Below are 20794 nucleotides of genomic sequence, written 5' to 3' on the forward strand. Positions count from 1 at the left end.
CCTGTTGAAATTCAAATCTCATTTATATATCGGTGACGTGGCGCTCAAAGTGTTAAAATGACCCCACGTCTGTTGCGCGAAGGTTATTACGTTAATTGAAAAAATTGATTGTACAGGAGGAGGACAAGAATCTATCCGGCGAGGAACTTGGGAAAAAGTTGGACAAACTGTTGAAGCAATCGGAAGAACAGCTACAGAAATTGAACAGCTCTTCGAAGCAACTTCGAGCGCACATATTTGGCCAGGACAGGTACTGGAGAAGGTACTGGGAGCTGGCCTGCGCTGGTGGTATCTTCGTCGAGGCCATGGAGAGTGCTGAACCGGAGATCCTGGACCTGCAAGCCGAACTGGACGAAAAGTACAAAAACATGCCAACGGAGGAGGCGAAATCAGAGACGAAGCAGGAGGACACTAAGTCGAATGCTGAGAATCGGGAGAACGAGGCTCCGAATGACGTTAAGGAAGAAAAGAAATACAACTCGAGCGAACAAGAAGAGGACGTGAAACCGTTGTTGGATAAAACGAAATCCGAAATGGACGACGTTAATTGCAAGAAAGAACCTGTGCAAAATTGTGGTTCCGATAATTCGACGAACGTGAAAGAAGAGAAGAAGGTCGATGTGGATGGTTCGATGGCTGATGCGAAGACAAACGTCACTTCCGAAGAAATTAAACAAGAAACAGAGGTTGTTAGTATGGACGTGGATGTGAAAGAGGATACGAAGAAAGAGAACGAAGAGATGGACGAAGAAATGAAGCCAGCTGTGAAGATGATGGAGGATAAAATCGTCGAGACGATTCCAAATGGCGACAAATACAATCATGTTAACAATCTTCATAATGGCAAGGAATTGAACGGCACATTTATTTCCAGTAAGTATTTTGGAATTTATTTTACTAACTTGTCATTTATGTAATTTTCTATTTATTTCTTTTTCGATAAATTATAGATTGCAGCAACGAATTCAATTGGTTTTCAATTTTACCTCGAGAAACTTGCGACACTCCAGGACCGAGTACCAAGCAGATATTTGGAATAGCTGAACCCACCGAGCTGAGAATACCAGTGTTCCCTCCGCCAGCTAGTCCAAATTACGACAGGTGCGATAGTCCAGCACCTTTGATTTTGACCCAGGACGAAGCAGCTCAGCTCGAGTATCTCAAAGTACACGGTCTACCTCCTCCAGGAGAAGCTAAACCAGTACCAAAGGGTAAGTTAACAGCTCCAAAACTTGATTACCAAACCAGATGGATCGATCATTAACTCGTGTCACTTATAATCCGAGCAGATTTACGATACGGTTGGTGGAGAATAACAGACGTCGACACGTTTCAAGAACTGTTGGAGCACCTTCATTCTCGCGGTGTCCGCGAGAAGGAACTGAAACGTACAACATGGGCGACCATGGAATCCTTCCTAGCCGTGACAGGTAGAATCAACGTGGACCCTGGCAACGTATCCGCCACCGAACTGAAATCCACACCCGACGATTCTGATACACCGATCCCGCAACCGGACAACCCGGTAACCTGGAGCGAGCAGGTCGCGTTACGGGTGGACGCGCAACTTTTGGAGCAGGTCGAGGCTCTCGAGGATAAAGTCGCGAACGCCAGCATGCAGGTCAAAGGCTGGAAACTTCCTCCGCGGGCTGGCACCGAGGAGGCCGAGGAGATTGAGAAATTGAACGAAATGGAGAAAGTGAGCGCCGTCGAGCAAGCGCGACAAAGGTTACTGTCTTTGGAGGCCGCGATAGAGAGGAGATACTTGAAACCACCGTTAGGCGTTTGGTAAGATTATAAACCATGGCATATTATAGGAGATTGGATACAGTGAGGAATATTCAAAGATTAATGAGATTTTTCATTTTTATTGAATTTACAGTACGGGCGATCCAAATTTAGCGGCTCTGAAAGCTGAACAGGCAGCGGCGGCTAACGCAAACTCGAGTAATTCGGATCAGAGCAATCAGGCGCCGGTGCCGCAGGAGGAAACAACTCCGAGAGGTCTGAACAACTGGAGAGAGGCAACAGCTCGAGCACACACGTCGGCTCAGCTCGCCATGGCACTGTACATGCTGGAGGCCAGCATCGCCTGGGACAAGAGCATCATGAAGGCTGTGAGTCTAACACCAGCTAGAAACTCGGTCTGCGTCAAGCTACGAAACCGCTGCGTCTCACTCAAAGCTACCACTCAGTACAATCAGCTATTGACTACTTCTCAGGCCTCTGTGGGTATTCGCACTAACTTTACTAACCGAAACTTCTCCTCTACCTCACACTCTGAAATCTCTTTTTCTTCTATCCTTCCTATACAGAGTGTCTGTTTTAACATTATACAGGATTTTTCAGTCGTTTACAATAATGTAATAAATGAGTATTATTTTCTCTTTTAATTACATCATTACGGATGATTGAATATCGTACGAATTGTTAGAACGAATATCCTGTATATAGTGAACCACAGAGAGCATATCGCTTTCGATGATGATGACTGGCAAAACATTCCTTCAAAAATTGTCTAAAGTTAAACGAAATGCTCTTCGCGTGGCACCTTCCGTGATGGTATATTCCAATGGAACGTCATAATAAAGGGAATGATGTGCGAATAATGCGGCAATCGATAAACGTTTTAACAAATTAATTGACTAACAACATTAATGGAATTTAAATGGTGGTTAGAGTTTAACGTAACGGTAGCATGCAACAGAATATGCCGCTTATCGTCTACTAATCTTTTTTTTTTTTCAACGCTTTGTATTTTCCTTTTTTGTAGGGTGATTATCATTTTAATGCTACCCCATTCAATTTCATTTTTAATTATACTTTGAGCGATAACACGAGAACTAAGTATGCACGATTAAATATAAATTCCATTCCGTTTATTAAATATATACCCTTGATCCTTAAGCTTTTATCCTCTATTATTAATATACTTTGCATATTAATATTTATTGCATCGATGGTTCATTTTTATTTTTAACGCTTGTGTGACAACGCTAGATCGTTAACACTTTGACGGTCGCTATAATCTTTATAACATTAATTACAGAGAAGTGAGGTCGTCAAAGTGTTAGGATTAATTTGCTTCAAACATTGACTGAATTTTAAAACGGGAAGTTTTTCTTTCTCTGTTACAGAATTGTCAGTTCTGTCACAGTGGAGATAACGAAGACAAGCTGCTACTGTGTGATGGTTGTGACCGCGGCTATCATACTTACTGTTTCCGTCCAAAAATGGAAAACATTCCTGATGGTGACTGGTAAGCTATTTCTATTATGAAACAAACCGGACAATTCCGAAGAATACTATTCTATTTTAATTAAACAATTGCGAAACCTGTTTCAGGTATTGTCACGAGTGCATGAATAAAGCAACAGGGGAACGAAATTGTTTGGTATGCGGAAAGAGGGTTGGCAAAAATTTAGTGCTATGTGAACTCTGTCCACGGGCTTATCATACCGACTGCCATAATCCTGTTATGCCAAAAGTGAGTAGCTTATTCTATTATTCATTTAATATGTCAATGAAAATATCTTTTCTATTAACATATGTAAATTAAAAATTGTAATATAATATACATCTCTTGAAGTTTCAACCCTTCCTCTCAAATATTCTCAGTTGCATAATATATTCAAATAACTTTACTATACTTCCAGATGCCAAGGGGAAAATGGTATTGTTCTAATTGCCACAGTAAACAACCAAAGAAGAGAAATAGTAGTCGAAGGAGTCATACCAAAGGGGGAGGCACCAGAGAAAGTGAAAGTTCTGATCATCCACCAGCTAGGTGATTACGTTAACAAAAACAAAAAACCAAACAAACATTGTCAACTCGCTGACTTAAAACAACGTATCGTAACGAAGTAACAGTAGATAAAGCAAATAATCTACGAAACAAAATGACTCAATAACATTCAACGAGAACGTGTAAAAAAAAAAATAATCCATTTCCGATCGAATAAGAAAACATAAAACTACTTTTAAAAAAAAACCCCCCCCCAAAAAAAAAACAAAAAAAATACGAATGAACATAGACAAAGTACACTGCTTCTAAATGCGATTATTATTATCATACCGACTTACATCCTCGGCCCGTGTCAAAATACACTCGTCGATCATTGTTGTAAGGAAATATTCGCATCATACAGGGTGTTCCACGATAGGTATATAAATAAATAAAGCTTCTACATGATATAAAGAACAAAAAAAAAGCAATCGTCGTTAGGTTCATCTTCGAGCGATTATTTTCTACCACCTGCGAATGATATTGTTGTCGGGTCCCCTCCTGGTCGGGGGACACCCTGTACTACTTTGTACAGCGTGTTACGATCATCGACTAAAACTAATGGGGAACGGGTAATTTAGATTGCTCGAAACTTGAACAAAAGGCCGAGCAAACCGGCGAGAGAGAATATATAAAACAGCGAGACTAAAATAAAAACTAAAATAGACAGGAGAGACAGAGAGATTCAGAATGATGAAAAATATGATAAATGTTCGATCGAGAAACAACGCGTGTGTGTGTGTAATAAATGTGCGTGGTATAATAACTTCGTCTCGAGCAGAGAAAGTAGAGAAAAAAAAAAAAAAAAAAAAATAAATAAATAAATCACGCTCTCGAGTCTTTATCGTCCAGAAGCTTTATAAAAATGACGGACAATACCTCCTGCGAAAAAGCGAAAGCTAAAATGGTGCAAATAATTTCTGTTGTTTTGCGTCGCAGTCCAACGCCGTCAACGGCATCGAACACGCACGTAGAGGACGTCAGTTCATCGGAACCGGCAACACCTACAGCCTCGCCGAGGAAGGAGGGCAACAATAGGACACTGACGAAGAAACAACAACGAGAGCTGGCTCCTTGTAAGGTGCTACTCGAACAGTTGGAGCAACAGGACGAGGCCTGGCCGTTCCTTTTGCCGGTGAACACCAAACAGTTTCCTACCTACAAGAAAATTATTAAAACACCCATGGATCTCAGTACGATCAAGAAGAAATTGCAGGACTCCGTGTAAGTTACACGCGTACACCGTCGACAGCTAGATTAATTGAACGTACATTCGATTCTATTTAGAAATGCCTCTTTCCCTAAAAAAACAAGTATAAAAAATCATCTATGATATCTAGAACGCCTCTAACTTGATCGTCAAAGCTTCAAATCTGAAATGCCAAAATATAAAAATAAAAAAAAAAAATAAAATAAAATTGGAATTATGAACATGTTCCAAAGAAGTGCTTCTCGATACACAGGTACAAGTCTCGCGATGAGTTTTGCGCCGATGTCAGACAGATGTTCATCAACTGCGAGGTATTCAACGAGGACGACAGTCCTGTGGGGAAGGCTGGACACGGGATGCGCAGTTTCTTCGAAATGCGTTGGACCGAGATTACCGGCGCACCACCTCCACATCCGCAAACGCATAGCTGAGGTTCGGTTCGTTCTCGTAACACATGCAACAGTTTTGCCCACTTCTATTACTAGGAGAATAGTGGCTCTTGGATAAAACACTGAGAGAATTCCGTTGAAGAGACTCGAAATGAAACAAGATCGAGACAACCCCCGTATCTCTCTCGTGCACGTTTGTTGGCCTCGTTCTAGCGGCTAACCGGACGACTTCGAAATCTAATAGTAATTAATAATAAATGAAAAGGAAATAAAATGAGATAGAACTACGTAATAATGCGGGTAACATCCTTCGTGCGCGTCGTTACGAGCGTTTCTTTTTCTCTTCGTTCGCCTCCACTTCCTGTAATATCTTTATTTTTCGTTTCTCGCCGTAATCGACGCTCGCGCGGAAACTCCTCGCAATTCTTTAAACAAATATACACACGGTAAATCTTTACACACAGATAGACACGCTAATAATACTCGAGAACGGTACGATGAATATTTTCAACGGCTTCGTACTTCTTCTTTCCAATTTTTACCGACGAACTTTACGTTCAACGATAATTCTAATAGTCGGAAGTCGAAGTTTAATCTTGTTAAGGATAATCGTGTACGTAGGGTAAAGGAGGCACTGGAAGATGCCGTAAACACACACACACACACAGATTTTAACGTGGTAGAGATTAAACGTTTGTGATTCGGGGAGCTTCTTTAAGAAATCGACGCGATTTAATTAATTGTGTTTCGACCGTTGTTTCGCATCTTATTCGTTCATAAGTCTTCGACCTCATCCACCACCCTCACCTTCGTGTTAATTAATTACGATGATAAATGAAAAATGCAGATGGTCACTGTACTTACCAAGTAAAGTTTTGCCTAAGCGAACACGAGATGTAATTTGCGATTGTATCATACAGGCTTAGTGCCGACACGTCGGCAAAAGAAATATTTTGCAAAAATAATGAATGTGAAGGAAACAAAATGCAGAGGTATACATATATAAATATATAAATATAAATATAAATGTATAAATATGAATATAGTGTACATGTATACTATATAGATAGTCACGTCACAACGCGAACATTCAAACCATTCACACACCGCGAACATCTTTGCCCGTTATTAAAGAAGAAAAATAAAAACGTCAGCACGATAATAAGGGGTAACCATTTGCTGTAGAGTAAGATAAAACAGAATGACATACGAAGTCAATCTTCCAATTAAGGACGGAGTTGATGCCATTCCACGGATTCATTACTCTTCGTTTCTCTTCTTTTCTTTTTCGTTTATTCGCTTGACTACTTTATTTATTTATGTTCGAACCATGATCGAGCAGAAAAGAATGATCCCAGCTAGGTAGAAATGATCGATAACTCAACGTGAATCTTGAGTAAAAAAAAGAATCTAAATGCATGTAGGCTTGGAATGTTCTGTAATTAGAAACGAGGGGAATATGTGTTTATAAGTTTAAGATTAATTATTATTCTATGTCGAAAGTGAATTTCCTAGCGAACGATATTTGCAATTAACAAAATTATTAAACAGATATCTGTTAAAAATTTGAATATGTATATGTACATATATATATGTATTCCTAAATCTTTTAATTATTTAATAATTTTGTGTGAACAATTTCCTACACACTTTCTCTCGTTCATGCAATGAAATTCTAGTTATTAGCGTGTTTAATTAAACGCTGTATCATCAACGTTACATTGGAATTCGAATATATCATGTTTTTCAAAGCAATATCTATGAAATTCAATTTTATTGCGTGCTCTTCGTGTACGTTGAATGGCAGATTCGCTTTTAACGACGAACTCACGAATAATCGAGGCAAAGTGGACAGGCCAATGAAAATTTCGTATTTTTCGTTTCTCGATATTAAAGAAACAAAGGAGTTTTAATCCCTGACGGATGCGTAGGTGGTATGTAAAGAATTTCGTCGAATTTTATCCGCGTCCGAGTTCCAAGCGATAGGATCTCGTTTGTTTGATTGTTCGAAATAGCACACGCGACGTTTTTTAATGCGATGTTCGATTTCGATATAGGATTATAAGCAATTGTGTAATAATCTGACGCAAGTTCACCCAATGGGGTGACGATGATATTCGACTGTAAGGCATAACTTTTTAAACGAACGAAATATTCTATGTATATCGTGCGTCAGGGCTGTTGTTAGAAACCATTCTGTCACGTATGGATGATGGTAATTGATAATTAGGATGGTGGTGTCGGTAGTGATTCTTTGGATTAATATAAGCCGCGGTACCTTCGTAAGTGTGACCATCGCTCGACGATTAAGGAAAATGAAACGATTTGAAAACACAGATAAAAAACGTTAACGAAATATCTTGTTTTTTATGTAATTGATGTACATTATTGCTCGTAATAGCGTTTAGCTATGTAATAACGAAAGAATTCAAGTGGATATTGGGAGAGAATGTGAGGGAGAGAGAAAGTTGAACGGGAGAGATTTCAATGGTTCGGCCGTAGTGATATGTGCTAAACATTCGTAGTATGTAAAAGTATTAGCTAGATTATAAAAATGCCGCGTGAAAACGATTACGATGTAAAAGATGAATTTGAGAGAATTGTGCGGGGTGCGGCTTGCCGACACGAAACTGATGTACCGTCGTCCTGGCGTCGATCCAAGAACGAATCGGATCGGTAAGATCGTAACGAGTAAAAGCGCGTGTATTTTCCATTAGAATTCATCTTCTCTCATTTAAAAATACACGAAACTATAGTGGTTCATTTTATTATATTAGTAACTGTACATACATACGAGATACATTTTCCTCTTTATTTATATTTTCTGCGAAAAAGTACACTTTTGCTTACTTCCTCTATTCGCTCAGTGACAATCGTTAGTTTTCATAATGATAGATAACGGGATATATATATGTATATGTGTTAATTATGGTTTTGATACGAAGCGCAATGTCGGGGCATTTCACGATCTTACTGAACGTTCTTTGGATACACGTCGACACGAGCGTACTATGTGAGAAACATTATACGTGTACGTAAAAATTTCTGCACCGCCTTGCACCCTCGTATAATATTATAATCGATGCGTTAGACATCTCATACATTCAGACACACCACCACCAACAAGAACAAGAACAAGAACAAATAATTTTTTAAGATTCAATTATTATTTAAATAGTACAGTTACATTGTTAGTATGAATAACGACGCTTTTTATACGAATTTTAGTTTTTAACGTCGATCTTATGATATATTATATGGTATAATGATAATGACAATGGTAATAACAATAACGATAAATGATATCGATAATGGAAATACAGATTATTAAAGAGAAATGGAAAAAAATGCGCAAATGAGAAAGAGAGATGAAAGAGTGAGAGATAGTAAGAATGAGAGCGAGAGAAAGATTAACGAAAGAAAGATAAAAAGTGAGCGTGAGCGTGTGTTTAAGTTAGATGATTGTCTATAGTATAAACGAAGGCATGCGTTAGGTATACCTCGATGCTATTTAAACAGACTTAATTAATGTATTGCAAATGAATTAATAAAGTGTAAGCGAAGCGTGTATCTGTACAGTGAAATTATTATTTTTTCTCTGTTTATTTGAATCGCTCGAATTTAACGATATCTTTTCTCTTTTTTTTATTTCATATTAGAATTTTATCGATTTCGTAATATTTCTTTATATGTAATGTTTCTGATTATCATTTCACTAGCGAGAGCAAAACTTACACGCATTTCAAATTTACCGCCAAAGTCGGCCATATTGGTATTCCTACTTTCTCACTCGGGAGTATTATTTTATCTCTATCCACGGTGGACTGTGAACACGTATTTGTGCGTACATGTCGCATGACTTTAGATATACCTATTATTCGTACCGGTAGAGAGGTTAAAAACGCTTAGACGTACTTGATGTTCCTACTTTTGCATTTATTGTTCGCACGTATATCGTACGTTAACTTATAAAACAGCATGCGATGACGACTCTTAGCCACGTTCGAAGATCTGGCAGTAAGTAAACTTTTGAAGTACTCTTTGATTCCATTGGCAACGACGTACAACGTCAACGAGCTCCAATGAAAACTCACAAAACAAAAGACAAGTTGTAGAAATAACTTCGCTAGATATTTTAACCCCGAAGTATTACTCGATCAGTGTCATTTAATTATTGGTTATCGGAGCGTTGAAGCACAGTGTATCGTTCGATTATAGTTTACGTCATTCTACGAAATGACTATGCAAACACTACTATTAAATGACATCATTACTCGATATGTATTAAGACTGTATATATTTTAATTGAAAGTATACATAAAAGATTTAAACATTAAAATATATATTATTCCCAAATTATGTCCTTAATTATTAATATATGTAATATTATATATAGATTTATTATTTATTATTCGATGACTTTTAAAAAATTTATACCTCGTATTATTTTATTAATATTTTCATATATTTTTCAGGAATTTTACAACGTTTGCAACCACACAAATACAATGCTTCCAATAATCTACGAGTATTCTTGCGAAACGAGGCGAGCTTTGTACCGAAGCGAGTGCTTATCGTGAAAAAATTGTCGCGATACTATTTTGAAAAATTACGAGAACCAGATTTAAACGAGGAAGAGTTGAAAGTAAAATTAGAGGAAAGAGGATCTGATTATGAATTAATGTTAGCTAGTCATATTGCAACCAATGCTGTGAAAAATGAAGTAATTGAACATTTGAAGAAAATGAATATAGAGTATAGAGTAGTAAACAGGTATACTTTCATTGTATTATATATTCATTTAATTAATCATTAAATTTTATTAAATGAATGTATTTCTATTGCAGGGAAAATCTTAATCCGGAGAATTTCGTTTGGGCCGATTTAATTCTTCCGATCGGCGGCGATGGCACATTTTTATTAGCATCAAATTTAATATTTGATAATAAAAAACCTATAATAGGCATTAATTCATTCCCGGAGAGATCCGAGGGTTTTCTAATGTTACCGCCCAAATATACCAAAAGGATACCGGAAATTTTTGAAATGTTAAGAGCTGGTCATTATAATGTATTAATGAGACGAAGGATTAGAACAACAATTATGGGTGATAATATCTGGGATCCTCCATTTCACGCGCATGAAAAAGGTCGTGTTACAGGTTGCGAAAAGTAATACAATTAAATGCAATTCTTATGATCTTTATTCTTACATGTTACATGGGTGTATGTTGCAAAATATTTTTTAATACTTGCAGATTTTATACAGAAAACTTACAGAAAGGAGCACCAAATAATTTACCAAAAGAAAGGCGTTTACCATGGTTAGCGCTAAACGAAGTAAGTTCCCCTTTATTTAAGCAACTTTATGTATCATTATGTAGTTCAACATTTTATATATGATCAGGTTTTTATAGCCGAGACCCTATCGGCTAGAACAAGTTCCTTGTTTATAAAGCCAGACAATGAACCAGAGTTTCATTTGGTGAAAAGTTCTGGGTTGTGTGTCAGCACAGGAACAGGATCGACATCCTGGTATAAATCCATAAATAGCGTTAATTCGCTAGTAGTACAAGAGATATTGAATCTTGTAGATGAGAAAAGACAATTTAGCAGTGAGGAAATTGACAAAATTTGTTCCACTTTTAACAGCAGTTTGCATGTTAATGCTGGTACGTATATATTGTTTTACAGTAGAGGTACAAATGGAGAGTATAAATTTTTGTGTATATTTCAGAGGAATTAAAATTATGTTACGCTATAAGGGATATGATAGTAACCGATGTTTGGCCCATACCAAAGTCCATGCAACCACGTGGGTTGTGTAACAAATTAGTAGTAAGGTCACAGTGCTATGATGCAGGGTTAGTTGTCGATGGTGGTATAGCGATACCGTTTAATTCTGGAACTAAAGCAGTATTGGAAGTCCATCCCGAAGATTCTTTACGAGCATTAATTCTTCCGTCTTGAAGAGTTTGCTATCAGCGGAACAATTAATTTAGATTAAGGCGTAATAAAGGGTAACCGTTTCTAACATATAGGAACTATACTTTTGTACATCACAATCTTTTATAACTTCTGAAAGGGCATATAATTTAATTTACTACGATTTTATTAAAACAGACGTTGCATAGATATACACTATATTTATGTGTGTAATCTGGTATGGAAGATAATAATTTTAAATAACAAATAGAATACTATAATAATGTATTCAACAAGAATAAAAATGAAGGTTATAATTTTTAATTCTTTCCTTGTTAATGGATAGCATGATTATAATTATTTAATAAGCTCTGCATATTCGAAGTCTTATTTCTATGTTTTTTAATTCTAAATCAACCCGCGCTGTGAAAGTAGCACACAAGCGCGATTTGGTGGCAATCGACAGTACTAATTAAGCAAAAACAGTGACTACAGATATGAAAGTACTGAACATGCCTTTGTTCTTCAGAAGTTATGAATTTTGGGGTCCCAAACACTCCCAGATGTTAGATCTGCATGCAGAGAACACAGCTGGTATAATCGTGCCTGTTTTACCAGTCCCACTTTAACCGCATCTCGCACCGACAACAGATACGACACAATTTTGACTCCCTCTGACCCTATTTATTATAAATTATTCAAAACTAGGGCAAACTTAGAACGATTTCTTTATATTAATAGTTTACCATATGAATAAGGATACCATAGAATTTTAAGAATTATTGAAATTAGGTGGTTTATATATCATTATAATATATTTTTTTACTGACAGTGAATGTGCTATCACTTATTATTTTCTAAGATGTGTGTATGTGAACTATTGTAACCAAAGTGTAATTTAATAAAATATTAATTTAATAATATAATAATGTAAAGTACATTTTTTTGTAGAAAAATAAAAGAATACTAAAGCTTTTAAAACATTTTATTATAAACCTCGATCAAGTTAATAACTTTTATACATAATACATACTTTCAATTATGATAATAACCAGGTACAGCATTTACAACTATTTCTTTTAATATAAAAATAGTATTTATATAAACCAGTTTACTTAAAGTGTTATTGCCATTGTTCTATCCATAAAACGTGCAATAATTTATATATTAATTTTCTTACATTATTTACATTAAAGTCTATTAAATCAAGATTCACTAGGTATTAGAAAAATAAAAATAATATTTCAGTTTCTTTACATCTTATATATATATACATATAAAGCACAAAGCGTCCGTCCGTGTCACTTTTCAATGTCGGTATGCCGAGTATCGAACGTGCTTCGGGGTCCCTAACACCCCAAGATGATTATAAGTCGGTGCACAAAGAGAGTCACCGGGGTCCCTGACACCCCAAGATGATATCAGGTCGATATACAGAGAGCGCCACAGATATACTGGGGTCCCTGACACCCCGGATGCGATAATGTCGGTATGCAAACTCAGGTAAGTATTTTTCTATATTATCTTCTAGATTTTCAAGTACACCCAGGTCACAGCTAAGTAGAAATGAGTTTAGGTATATTCTTATATTTCCTTCTTTCAATGTTTTACACTCTTTCTAGGTCTAAGCTTTCACTATTACAGATTATATCCATCACTATCTTGCAATTACTATTTCACGATTTGTTCGTTTCTAGTTCTTATATTTCGTTAGATTCGATCAAACCCATCACTATATCAAACAAGAGAGTTTCACCATTTGTTCGTTTTTCGTTCTTATATTTCGCTAGATTCGGTCAAACCCATCACTATTCCGAACAAGAAAGTTTCGCGATTTGTTCGTTTTTCGTTCTTATATTTCGCTAGATCCGGTCAAACCCATCACTATTCCGAACAAGAAAGTTTCACGATTTGTTCGTTTTTCGTTCTTATATTTCGCTAGTTGCTTTGGGGTCTCAGACACCCCAAATGCCGTGCAAAGAGTGTCATCACCGTTACGGGGTCCCTGACACCCCAGATGCAATGATGTCGGTATGCAAACAGTGTCAATGGTACTTCGGGGTCTCAGGAACCCCGAGTGCCATAATATCGGTATGCAGAAACGTAACTAGTGCTTCGGGGTCCCAGATACCCCGACTACCATGATGTGGGTATGCAATTAGTGTCGTTGGTATTTCGGGGTCCCAGATACCCCGGATGGAGATAGATCGATACACATATATCGCCACTAGTGCTTGGGGGTCCCAGAAACCCCGACTACCATGATGTGGGTATGCAATCAGTGTCATTGGAATTTAGGGGTCCCAGATACCCCGGATGGAGACAGATCGATACACATATATCGCCACTAGTGCTTGGGGGTCCCAGAAACCCCGACTACCATGATGTGGGTATGCAATCAGTGTCATTGGAATTTAGGGGTCCCAGATACACCAGACGGATTCAGATCGATACACACATATCGCCACCAGTGCTTCGGGGTCCCTGACACCCCAGGATGACATGTTGATATGTAGACAAAATCTACCGCCCCAATTTACGTCCCTGAATTCTTTGTATCCCTGCATTCTTTTCATCCCAACATTTTTTGCATCTCTTCATCCCTTACATCTCGCCATCCCTTACAACTATGCTTCCTTTACATCCCTGCATTCCTTACATCTCTACATCCCCTAGTTATCAACATCCCTTACATCTCTGTAGCCCTTATATCTCTACATCCCCTACATCTCTACATCCCTTATATCTCTGCATCCCTTACATCCCTGCAATCTTTTCATCCCTAAATTCTTTTCATCCCTAAATTCTTTTCATCCCTACATTCTTCTCATTTCTTCATCCCTTTCATCTCCGCATCCACTACATCTTTTCACCCCTTACATCCCAGCATCCCCTACATCTCAACATCCCTTACATCTCTGAAGCCCTTACTTCACTTCATCCCTTACATCCCAGCATCCCCTACTTCTCAACATCCCTTACATCTCTGCATCCCTTACATCTATGCTTCCCTTACATACCTGCATTCCTTACATCTCTACACCCCCTGCATCTCTCCATCCCTTACATGCCTGCAATCTTTTCATCCCTACATTCTTTTCATCCATACATTCTTCTCATTTCTTCATCCCTTTCATCTCCGCATCCAATACATCATTTCACCCCTTACATCCCTGCATTCCTTACATCTCTACATCCCCTAGATCTCAACATCCCCTACATCTCTACATCCCTTATATCTCTGCAGCCCTTACATCACCTCATCCCTTACATCCCTGCAATCTTTTCATCCCTAAATTCTTTTCATCCCCACATTCTTTTCATCCATACATTCTTTTCATTTCTTCATCCCTTTCATCTCCGCATCCACTACATCTTTTCACCCCTTACATCCCTGCATTCCTTACATCTCTACATCCCCTAGTTCTCAACATCCCTTACATCTCTGTAGCCCTTACATCTCTACATCCCCTATATCTCTACATCCCTTATATTTCTGCAGCCCTTACATCACCTCATCCCTTACATCCCTGCAATCTTTTCATCCCTATATTCTTTTCATCCCTATATTCTTTTCATCCCTACATTCTTTTCATCCATACATTCTTTTCATCTCTTCATCCCTTCCATTTCTGCATCCCACCCACTACATCTTTTCACCCCTTACATCCCTACATCCCCTACGTCTCTACATCCCTTACATCTTTGTAGCCCTTATATCACTCCATCCCTTACATATCTACGTATAAATTTAGTTCCCATTTTCGCCGCCAGAGGGCGCTGTATCGACCTGAAAATTTTAGTTCACATTTTGGCCACCAGAGGGCCAAAAATTGAGCAAGCTTTAGTTCCTTTTTTCGCCACCAGAGGGCGCTGATCGAACATCGAAATTTTAGTTCGCATTTTTGCCGCCAGGGGGCCAAAAATTGAGCTAGCTTTAGTTCCTTTTTTCGCCACCAGAGGGCGCTGATCGAACATCGAAATTTTAGTTTGCATTTTTGCCGCTAGGGGGCGCTATTTTTTGAGAATTTCGCGAAAATCTCGAAACAATAGCGCCCCCTAGCGGCAAAAATGTGAACTAAAATTTCGATGTTCGATCAGCGCCCTCTGGTGGCGAAAAAAGGAACTAAAGCTTGCTCAATTTTTGGCCCTCTGGCGGTAAAAATGTGAACTAAAATTTTCAGGTCGACACGGCGCCCTCTGGTGGCGAAAAAGGAAACTAAATTTATACTTAAATATGTAAGGGCTACAAAGATGTAAGGGATGTAGTGATGTAAGGGATGTAGAGATGTAGGGGGTGTGGGGATGAAAAGGAATGCAGGGATGTAAGGGATGAAGAGATGAAGAGATGAAAAGAATGTAGGGATGAAAAGAATGTAGGGATGGAAAGAATGTAGGGATGAAAAGAATGTAGGGATGAAAAGAAGGTAGGGATGAAAAGAATGTAGGGATGAAAAGAATGTATGGATGAAAAGAATGTAGGGATGAAAAGAATGTAGGAATATAGGGTATGCAGAGATATAAGGGATAGAGAGGTGTAAGGGATACAGGCATGTAAGGGATGCAGGTATGTAAAGAAATCAGGGATTTTTTTATGGAAGAAGGTCGGGATGTAAGGAATACAGAGATGTAAAGGATGCAGGGATGTAAGGGATGCAAGGATGTAAGAGATGCAGTGATGTAAGGGATACAGAGATATAAAGGGTGCTAAGATGTAAGCGATGAAAAAATGTAAAGGACACCGGGGTATAAGGAATGCTAGTATATACGAGATGCAGGAATACAGGGGATGCAGAGATATAAGGGATACAGGGGTGTAAGGGCTGCAGACATGTAAGGGATGCAGCGATAAAGGGTTGGGCCTCCTAAGGACCTCAAAGACCTGGAAATAATAAATAACTGAGAAGGATGAGCCGAGGCCCATGTAGAGGGATAAAATAATAAATGGCTTGGGAGGGTGGTTCCCGCAAGGACTGAAAAGATGAATAAAATAATAAATAAAAGGATAAAATAATAGGGGAGGCACACAGATGTAATAGAATCAACGGGTTCATGCTCCTAATGAGTTTATTCAACAAACTAAGAAGATAAATACAGCAAATGTAATGAACGCAGAAAATAAAATAAGGGTATATATACGTATGTATGTTTCACAATTAGATCCGCACCCTTCGGTGGTCGCTATAAGACTGAGGAGGTTTCACTTTGCTCTACGGTTGACAATGGTGCTCAATCGGCTCTGGCGTTCTCATTCGCGGTTGCAGCGAGCTACCTGTAGTCAAATTACAGTGGCTGTAAATATTTTTTTTTTTTTTTTTTTTTTTTTTACGTGGGGAAATCTTGCATAAGACCCCCCACCGTCCCTTGGGGGAAGACGGCGGGGGAGTGTCAGATTCCTACTGACTAAAACCCCACGGCGACCGACACTGGCGCTAAAGGAGGGCTCTGGGACCTTATGTGTATCACTGTAGAGCCCTCCGCGCCTGGCACACAGGTGCCATTCTCGGATGCTCATCATGTGGCAGACACCGAGGGTCGCACCCGGTGTCTGCCTCTCCTCGGACCACGTGCAAAGGCGTTTGGAGCCCCCACTCCCGACGCCATTCGCTGTCGATAACGATAGAAACTACGTAAATTAATACCAAAGTGCCTCCTATGAATTAGGCATAATGACTGTTAGCTCGAGTGTCATACTCAATGGTGTGGATACCTTTCCCACCGTTGGCTTTGATCGCCATTTTCCCTGAAGGGTCACCGAGAGTGATCGAGGGTGTACTACAAGTGACAGATGTCGCTGACATTTACTTTCAATCAGTGGATATAATCAACGGTCGTTTATGACGTCATAACTTACCGGCAGATACGCAACAACATTTATTATCAGTTGCTGTTTGTTAACAAGTTGTTATTGAGATATCTGACCATTAAATCTTATAAAACAAATCAGGAGCAATTTTTGGGTACCTAATATCTTTGTAAAAAGATGCTTTCCTATCTATTTTTCAGATAACAGATTTCTGCTTTTTTATTTGCGAATATCTTATTAAATGTAATATTTGCGACTAGAGCAATTTTATAAGATACAAATTGTTAAGAAACATTAATATTCCACGCTAACATCACTTCGGTGATGCTACCATAAAATAAACCTAATTTACCGATGAATCTTCTACATTACCGGTGCACTACACTAGAGCCAGCTTCCATGGAATCATTCAGCACGAAAATCTCAGCAAAGAAACATTTAATATACCTTTATTTATATTCCAAGGTTCCAGATGAAATTGTTTTAATCATTTTATTAAACAAATACATTCGAAAGAGTTCACGGAACACAGATATCTCGTTGCCTCTTTGACTAACGTGGTACCCCACCATTACTGTCAGTCAAGGAGTTTTTGTAGCTAGACGAGAACGAGAGGGCAGTGCAGTTTGGTGCGGCTGTGTGGCACCCGTGCAGTTCGAGCTTTTCCTCTGGCGTGGATTTTTTCCCTGTTCGTGGCTGGTTGTTGTTGTTCTCGAGGAAAGTCGTAAATAAATTGTACGGCGTAAACGTGTCCAGGCGTCCACGATTTTCCGCGATCATACCGACACAAAAGACCGCGCGGATGTGTCGTTAGTGTTACACGTGTTCTTTACGTTCGTCGCAGTGTTTTGTGAAGAAGAGAGGCCAAGATACATACGCGGAACTTGGACTGAGAGACGGTGGGAAAGAGAAGAAAGACGACGAAGAAGAAGGAAGAAGCAGAAGATGAGCAAGACGTGCGCCCGCTGCGAGAAAACGGTCTACCCGATCGAGGAGCTCAAGTGCCTCGACAAGGTACTGTTACACATATATATCCGACCAAATTTTCAGATCCATTTCTCTCCCCAGATTCTTCATCGTTAACGATTTAATCGAACGATTCCGTCAGAGGATTAATATCTCGCAGAAAATTCTCTTTCACTTAATCTCCATTCCGTTAAACCTCAAGGTTAGTAAGTATCGTCCTACGGTAGACCGAACCGACTGATTTTATTTCATCTCGCTCAAGTTTCGTCGTGAAAAGGTTTACGATTATGTACAATTGTACGATTCCATAGTTAGAAGGTAAAACATCGTAAGTCACATGTTTTCATTTCGAATATAATACCGTTTAAATTCGATGCTTTGATTTATCGCTACCGTGCGAAGTGTCTTATAAATATACAGTGTGTACATATTCGACTCGGCGAGAGAAACAATATCTGTATTTAAATGTCAATTAAATTTTTGCAAAATGTCAAATATATTTTTATTTTAAAACTACTGTATTATTGCGCAAAGTGAACTTTGTTCTACACTTTTAAATATAATAAATCTTGATACAAATATCAGAGATAAGATCTTTCACCGATACCGTGATTATTTATCTCTACATTAAAATAAAAGAATGGAATTTAATCGGTGTATATGTGTCGGCAATATATGAAAAGCAGTCTAAGCAATGTCGATCTATATCTTAATTTCCCCCTAAATTAAAATTTTTAATCAAAAATCTTTTAAAATCTTTTCTTATTTTACCAAATTATAAAATAATTATTTTACAAAATCCTTACAATGTCTAAGAAAAATTTATACATATAATATAAAAATAATTCGGATATTTCATACTTTACCCAAAATCTCCAGGCAGAAGTATTATAATGCACCCTGTACATGAAGTTGTTTCATTGCACAGACTAATTAATGGGTTCAATGAAATATCTTCGGGCACATCCTATTCTTAATGTTATCGTTCGTTGTGAGAACGGCTGGTGATTTTTTTGCCAACAGATCGTAGGATGTACCGTTCTCGTTTAGTTCCGCTTACTTGGAGGCGTCCTGTTCCATTCGGCATAATTGTCTGTCGTTTCGTCCGTCCACGCCAGCGTACAAGATACGCTCTGTTCTCCGGCCTCCGCTCCAGCTACGTTTTTCCCTCGGAGACGCTGCTTCTTTGTAACGTATTCTATCGTTTCCCGTTCGACTCGTTTCTAATTAACGTCGCTCTCGGTAATTAATACCGATAAGAATATTCCTCGTGCATGTAGATATCTGCAAAGGACCGAGGGGGTTGGAATTTTTCCGATCAGGTGCATTATTATTTGTGCTATTCACAAACAATGGAACTACCGACTTTTAAGTCAGAAATAACGTAGGAAATTAAATAGATTAAGGATGAAACAGGTAGTGCAATAAAGCAGGAGGTGATTCCGTAAGCAAAAATAAATTGAAGAGGAAAGAAAAGAATAAAAGTAACTTAATAAAATTTATAATTTAAAATAAGGAACTTGAAACCGAATGGAATAATAATTAGTAATAATTTGATGATAAGTATTTGGGTAAGAGCGAAGAATCCCTGCAACTCCGTATCTACTGCACCTGCAAATCGGTGCATCCTCGGTGCATCCGCTCTCGAGCGAACCACTCGATTTTCAAGCCCGCGATCGTTCGCCACGGTATTATAGACAGAAATACATACCAGTCACGATTTATTTAACGCTCGTCCCGAGTTAACGAGCCTTAAATCACGTAGGCGGCATTCTAACGCCGGAAAACGAACAGGCTGCCCAACAGGCAGAAGAGAACCTCGGCCTCCTAAATTTGGACGTATCGAGATACGCGATCTCCACGTTGCTTTCCTCTTTCCAAATTCTCTTTCCAGCCTGCTTAATATATTTTTAGTCCACAACCTTCGGTTAGTTAATAATTTACTCGATTCGCTCTAAAAGTAACGGAAGCGTTCGAAGAATCGAGAGAAAGGAATTCGTTAGAGGAAATCATTTTTCTAATTCCTCTAATTACAATTTACGTTAATCGTAGATTCCCAATTGAGGCAGATGGTAAAAAAGAAGAATTAGTGAAGCAAGAGTGAAACGTGCAACGATTTCAATTCGAGCCCGGTCGAAGGCGAACCACTAGAATCGGATATACCGCGAATAATTATTTCTCTGTAAGATTATAGTCCGTTATCGTGCTCGCTGATTTTTCTCCTCTCTCTTTCTGGTCCCTCCGCATATCTTGTCTTCTCGTTGCCAGCTCGTTGTACCGTTCCTGTGAATGGCACGTACAGAGCCTCCTTTCTCTCTTTGTCTTTCTCTCACTGCCATCGGTGCTCTCCTTTTATCCGGCAGCCTCTGTTGCACTGTAAGGAAGCTCGAGCCACCAGGCTCTGGACCATTTAACTCTTCTATTAACAACCAAAATGTTTATCATCCTTTTAAAATCCAAGTACTCTGTAAAATGACCGTAAAAATATCGAAAGAAGAAGGGCTTCTCAAACATTTCCCCTCGACCTCGTTTACCCGAGCAAAATTCTATTTTTGCGTACTTCATCCCGCTGCCGAATACACTAAAGTGTACACGAAACAGCGTCTTGTTTCAATTTACACGACCCGCATACGCGCCAGACGCATCCTGCTGTTGCGGCAATTAATCCACGTCCCATTAACCGTAGAGGAACCGCTTAACAGTTCTTCTCTTTTT

At 38.6% G+C, this 20794-nt stretch overlaps 3 protein-coding genes across 29 annotated transcripts in view; all 3 read left to right on the forward strand.

The window, feature by feature from the left end:
• Positions 1-6537, forward strand: part of LOC117600892 (bromodomain adjacent to zinc finger domain protein 2B) — a 93859-nt gene extending 87322 nt beyond the window's left edge. For 21 of the 24 annotated variants that reach the window (XM_034316911.2, XM_034316916.2, XM_034316921.2 and 18 more), the window contains 9 exons: positions 117-873; positions 951-1211; positions 1290-1788; positions 1883-2228; positions 3138-3259; positions 3346-3487; positions 3657-3787; positions 4724-5008; positions 5248-6537. In XM_034316911.2, coding sequence (XP_034172802.2) covers positions 117-873; positions 951-1211; positions 1290-1788; positions 1883-2228; positions 3138-3259; positions 3346-3487; positions 3657-3787; positions 4724-5008; positions 5248-5425 — 2721 coding nt within the window. In that variant the 3' untranslated portion in view covers positions 5426-6537. The remainder of the gene's footprint in view (positions 1-116; positions 874-950; positions 1212-1289; positions 1789-1882; positions 2229-3137; positions 3260-3345; positions 3488-3656; positions 3788-4723; positions 5009-5247) is intronic. The other 3 variants (XM_034316925.2, XM_034316938.2, XM_076692927.1) reach the window with 1 other exon arrangement.
• Positions 6538-6693: 156 nt separating this feature from the next.
• Positions 6694-12173, forward strand: LOC117600900 (NAD kinase 2, mitochondrial). Of its 3 annotated transcripts, none has more exons than XM_034316945.2 (6): positions 6694-9400; positions 9859-10156; positions 10231-10554; positions 10641-10722; positions 10790-11054; positions 11120-12169. In XM_034316945.2, the coding sequence occupies exons 1-6, from the start codon at positions 9367-9369 to the stop codon at positions 11350-11352; spliced, it is 1236 nt and encodes a 411-aa protein (XP_034172836.1). In that variant the 5' UTR covers positions 6694-9366; the 3' UTR covers positions 11353-12169. The 3 variants fall into 3 exon arrangements, with proteins under 3 accessions (XP_034172836.1, XP_034172837.1, XP_034172838.1); XM_034316946.2 differs by lacking the exon at positions 6694-9400 and adding an exon at positions 9430-9763 and having other exon boundaries at positions 11120-12173; XM_034316947.2 differs by lacking the exon at positions 6694-9400 and adding an exon at positions 9430-9664 and having other exon boundaries at positions 11120-12173.
• Positions 12174-17705: 5532 nt separating this feature from the next.
• Positions 17706-20794, forward strand: part of LOC117600762 (LIM and SH3 domain protein F42H10.3) — a 28057-nt gene continuing 24968 nt past the window's right edge. Inside the window, exon 1 of one of the 2 annotated variants that reach the window (XM_034316623.2) lies at positions 17706-18127. In XM_034316623.2, the coding sequence (XP_034172514.1) occupies positions 18059-18127 (69 nt within the window). In that variant the 5' untranslated portion in view covers positions 17706-18058. The remainder of the gene's footprint in view (positions 18128-20794) is intronic. The other variant, XM_034316620.2, reaches the window with a different exon arrangement.

Source organism: Osmia lignaria, chromosome 16 (assembly GCF_051020975.1).
Source record: "Osmia lignaria lignaria isolate PbOS001 chromosome 16, iyOsmLign1, whole genome shotgun sequence".
Classification (NCBI taxonomy): domain Eukaryota; kingdom Metazoa; phylum Arthropoda; class Insecta; order Hymenoptera; family Megachilidae; genus Osmia; species Osmia lignaria.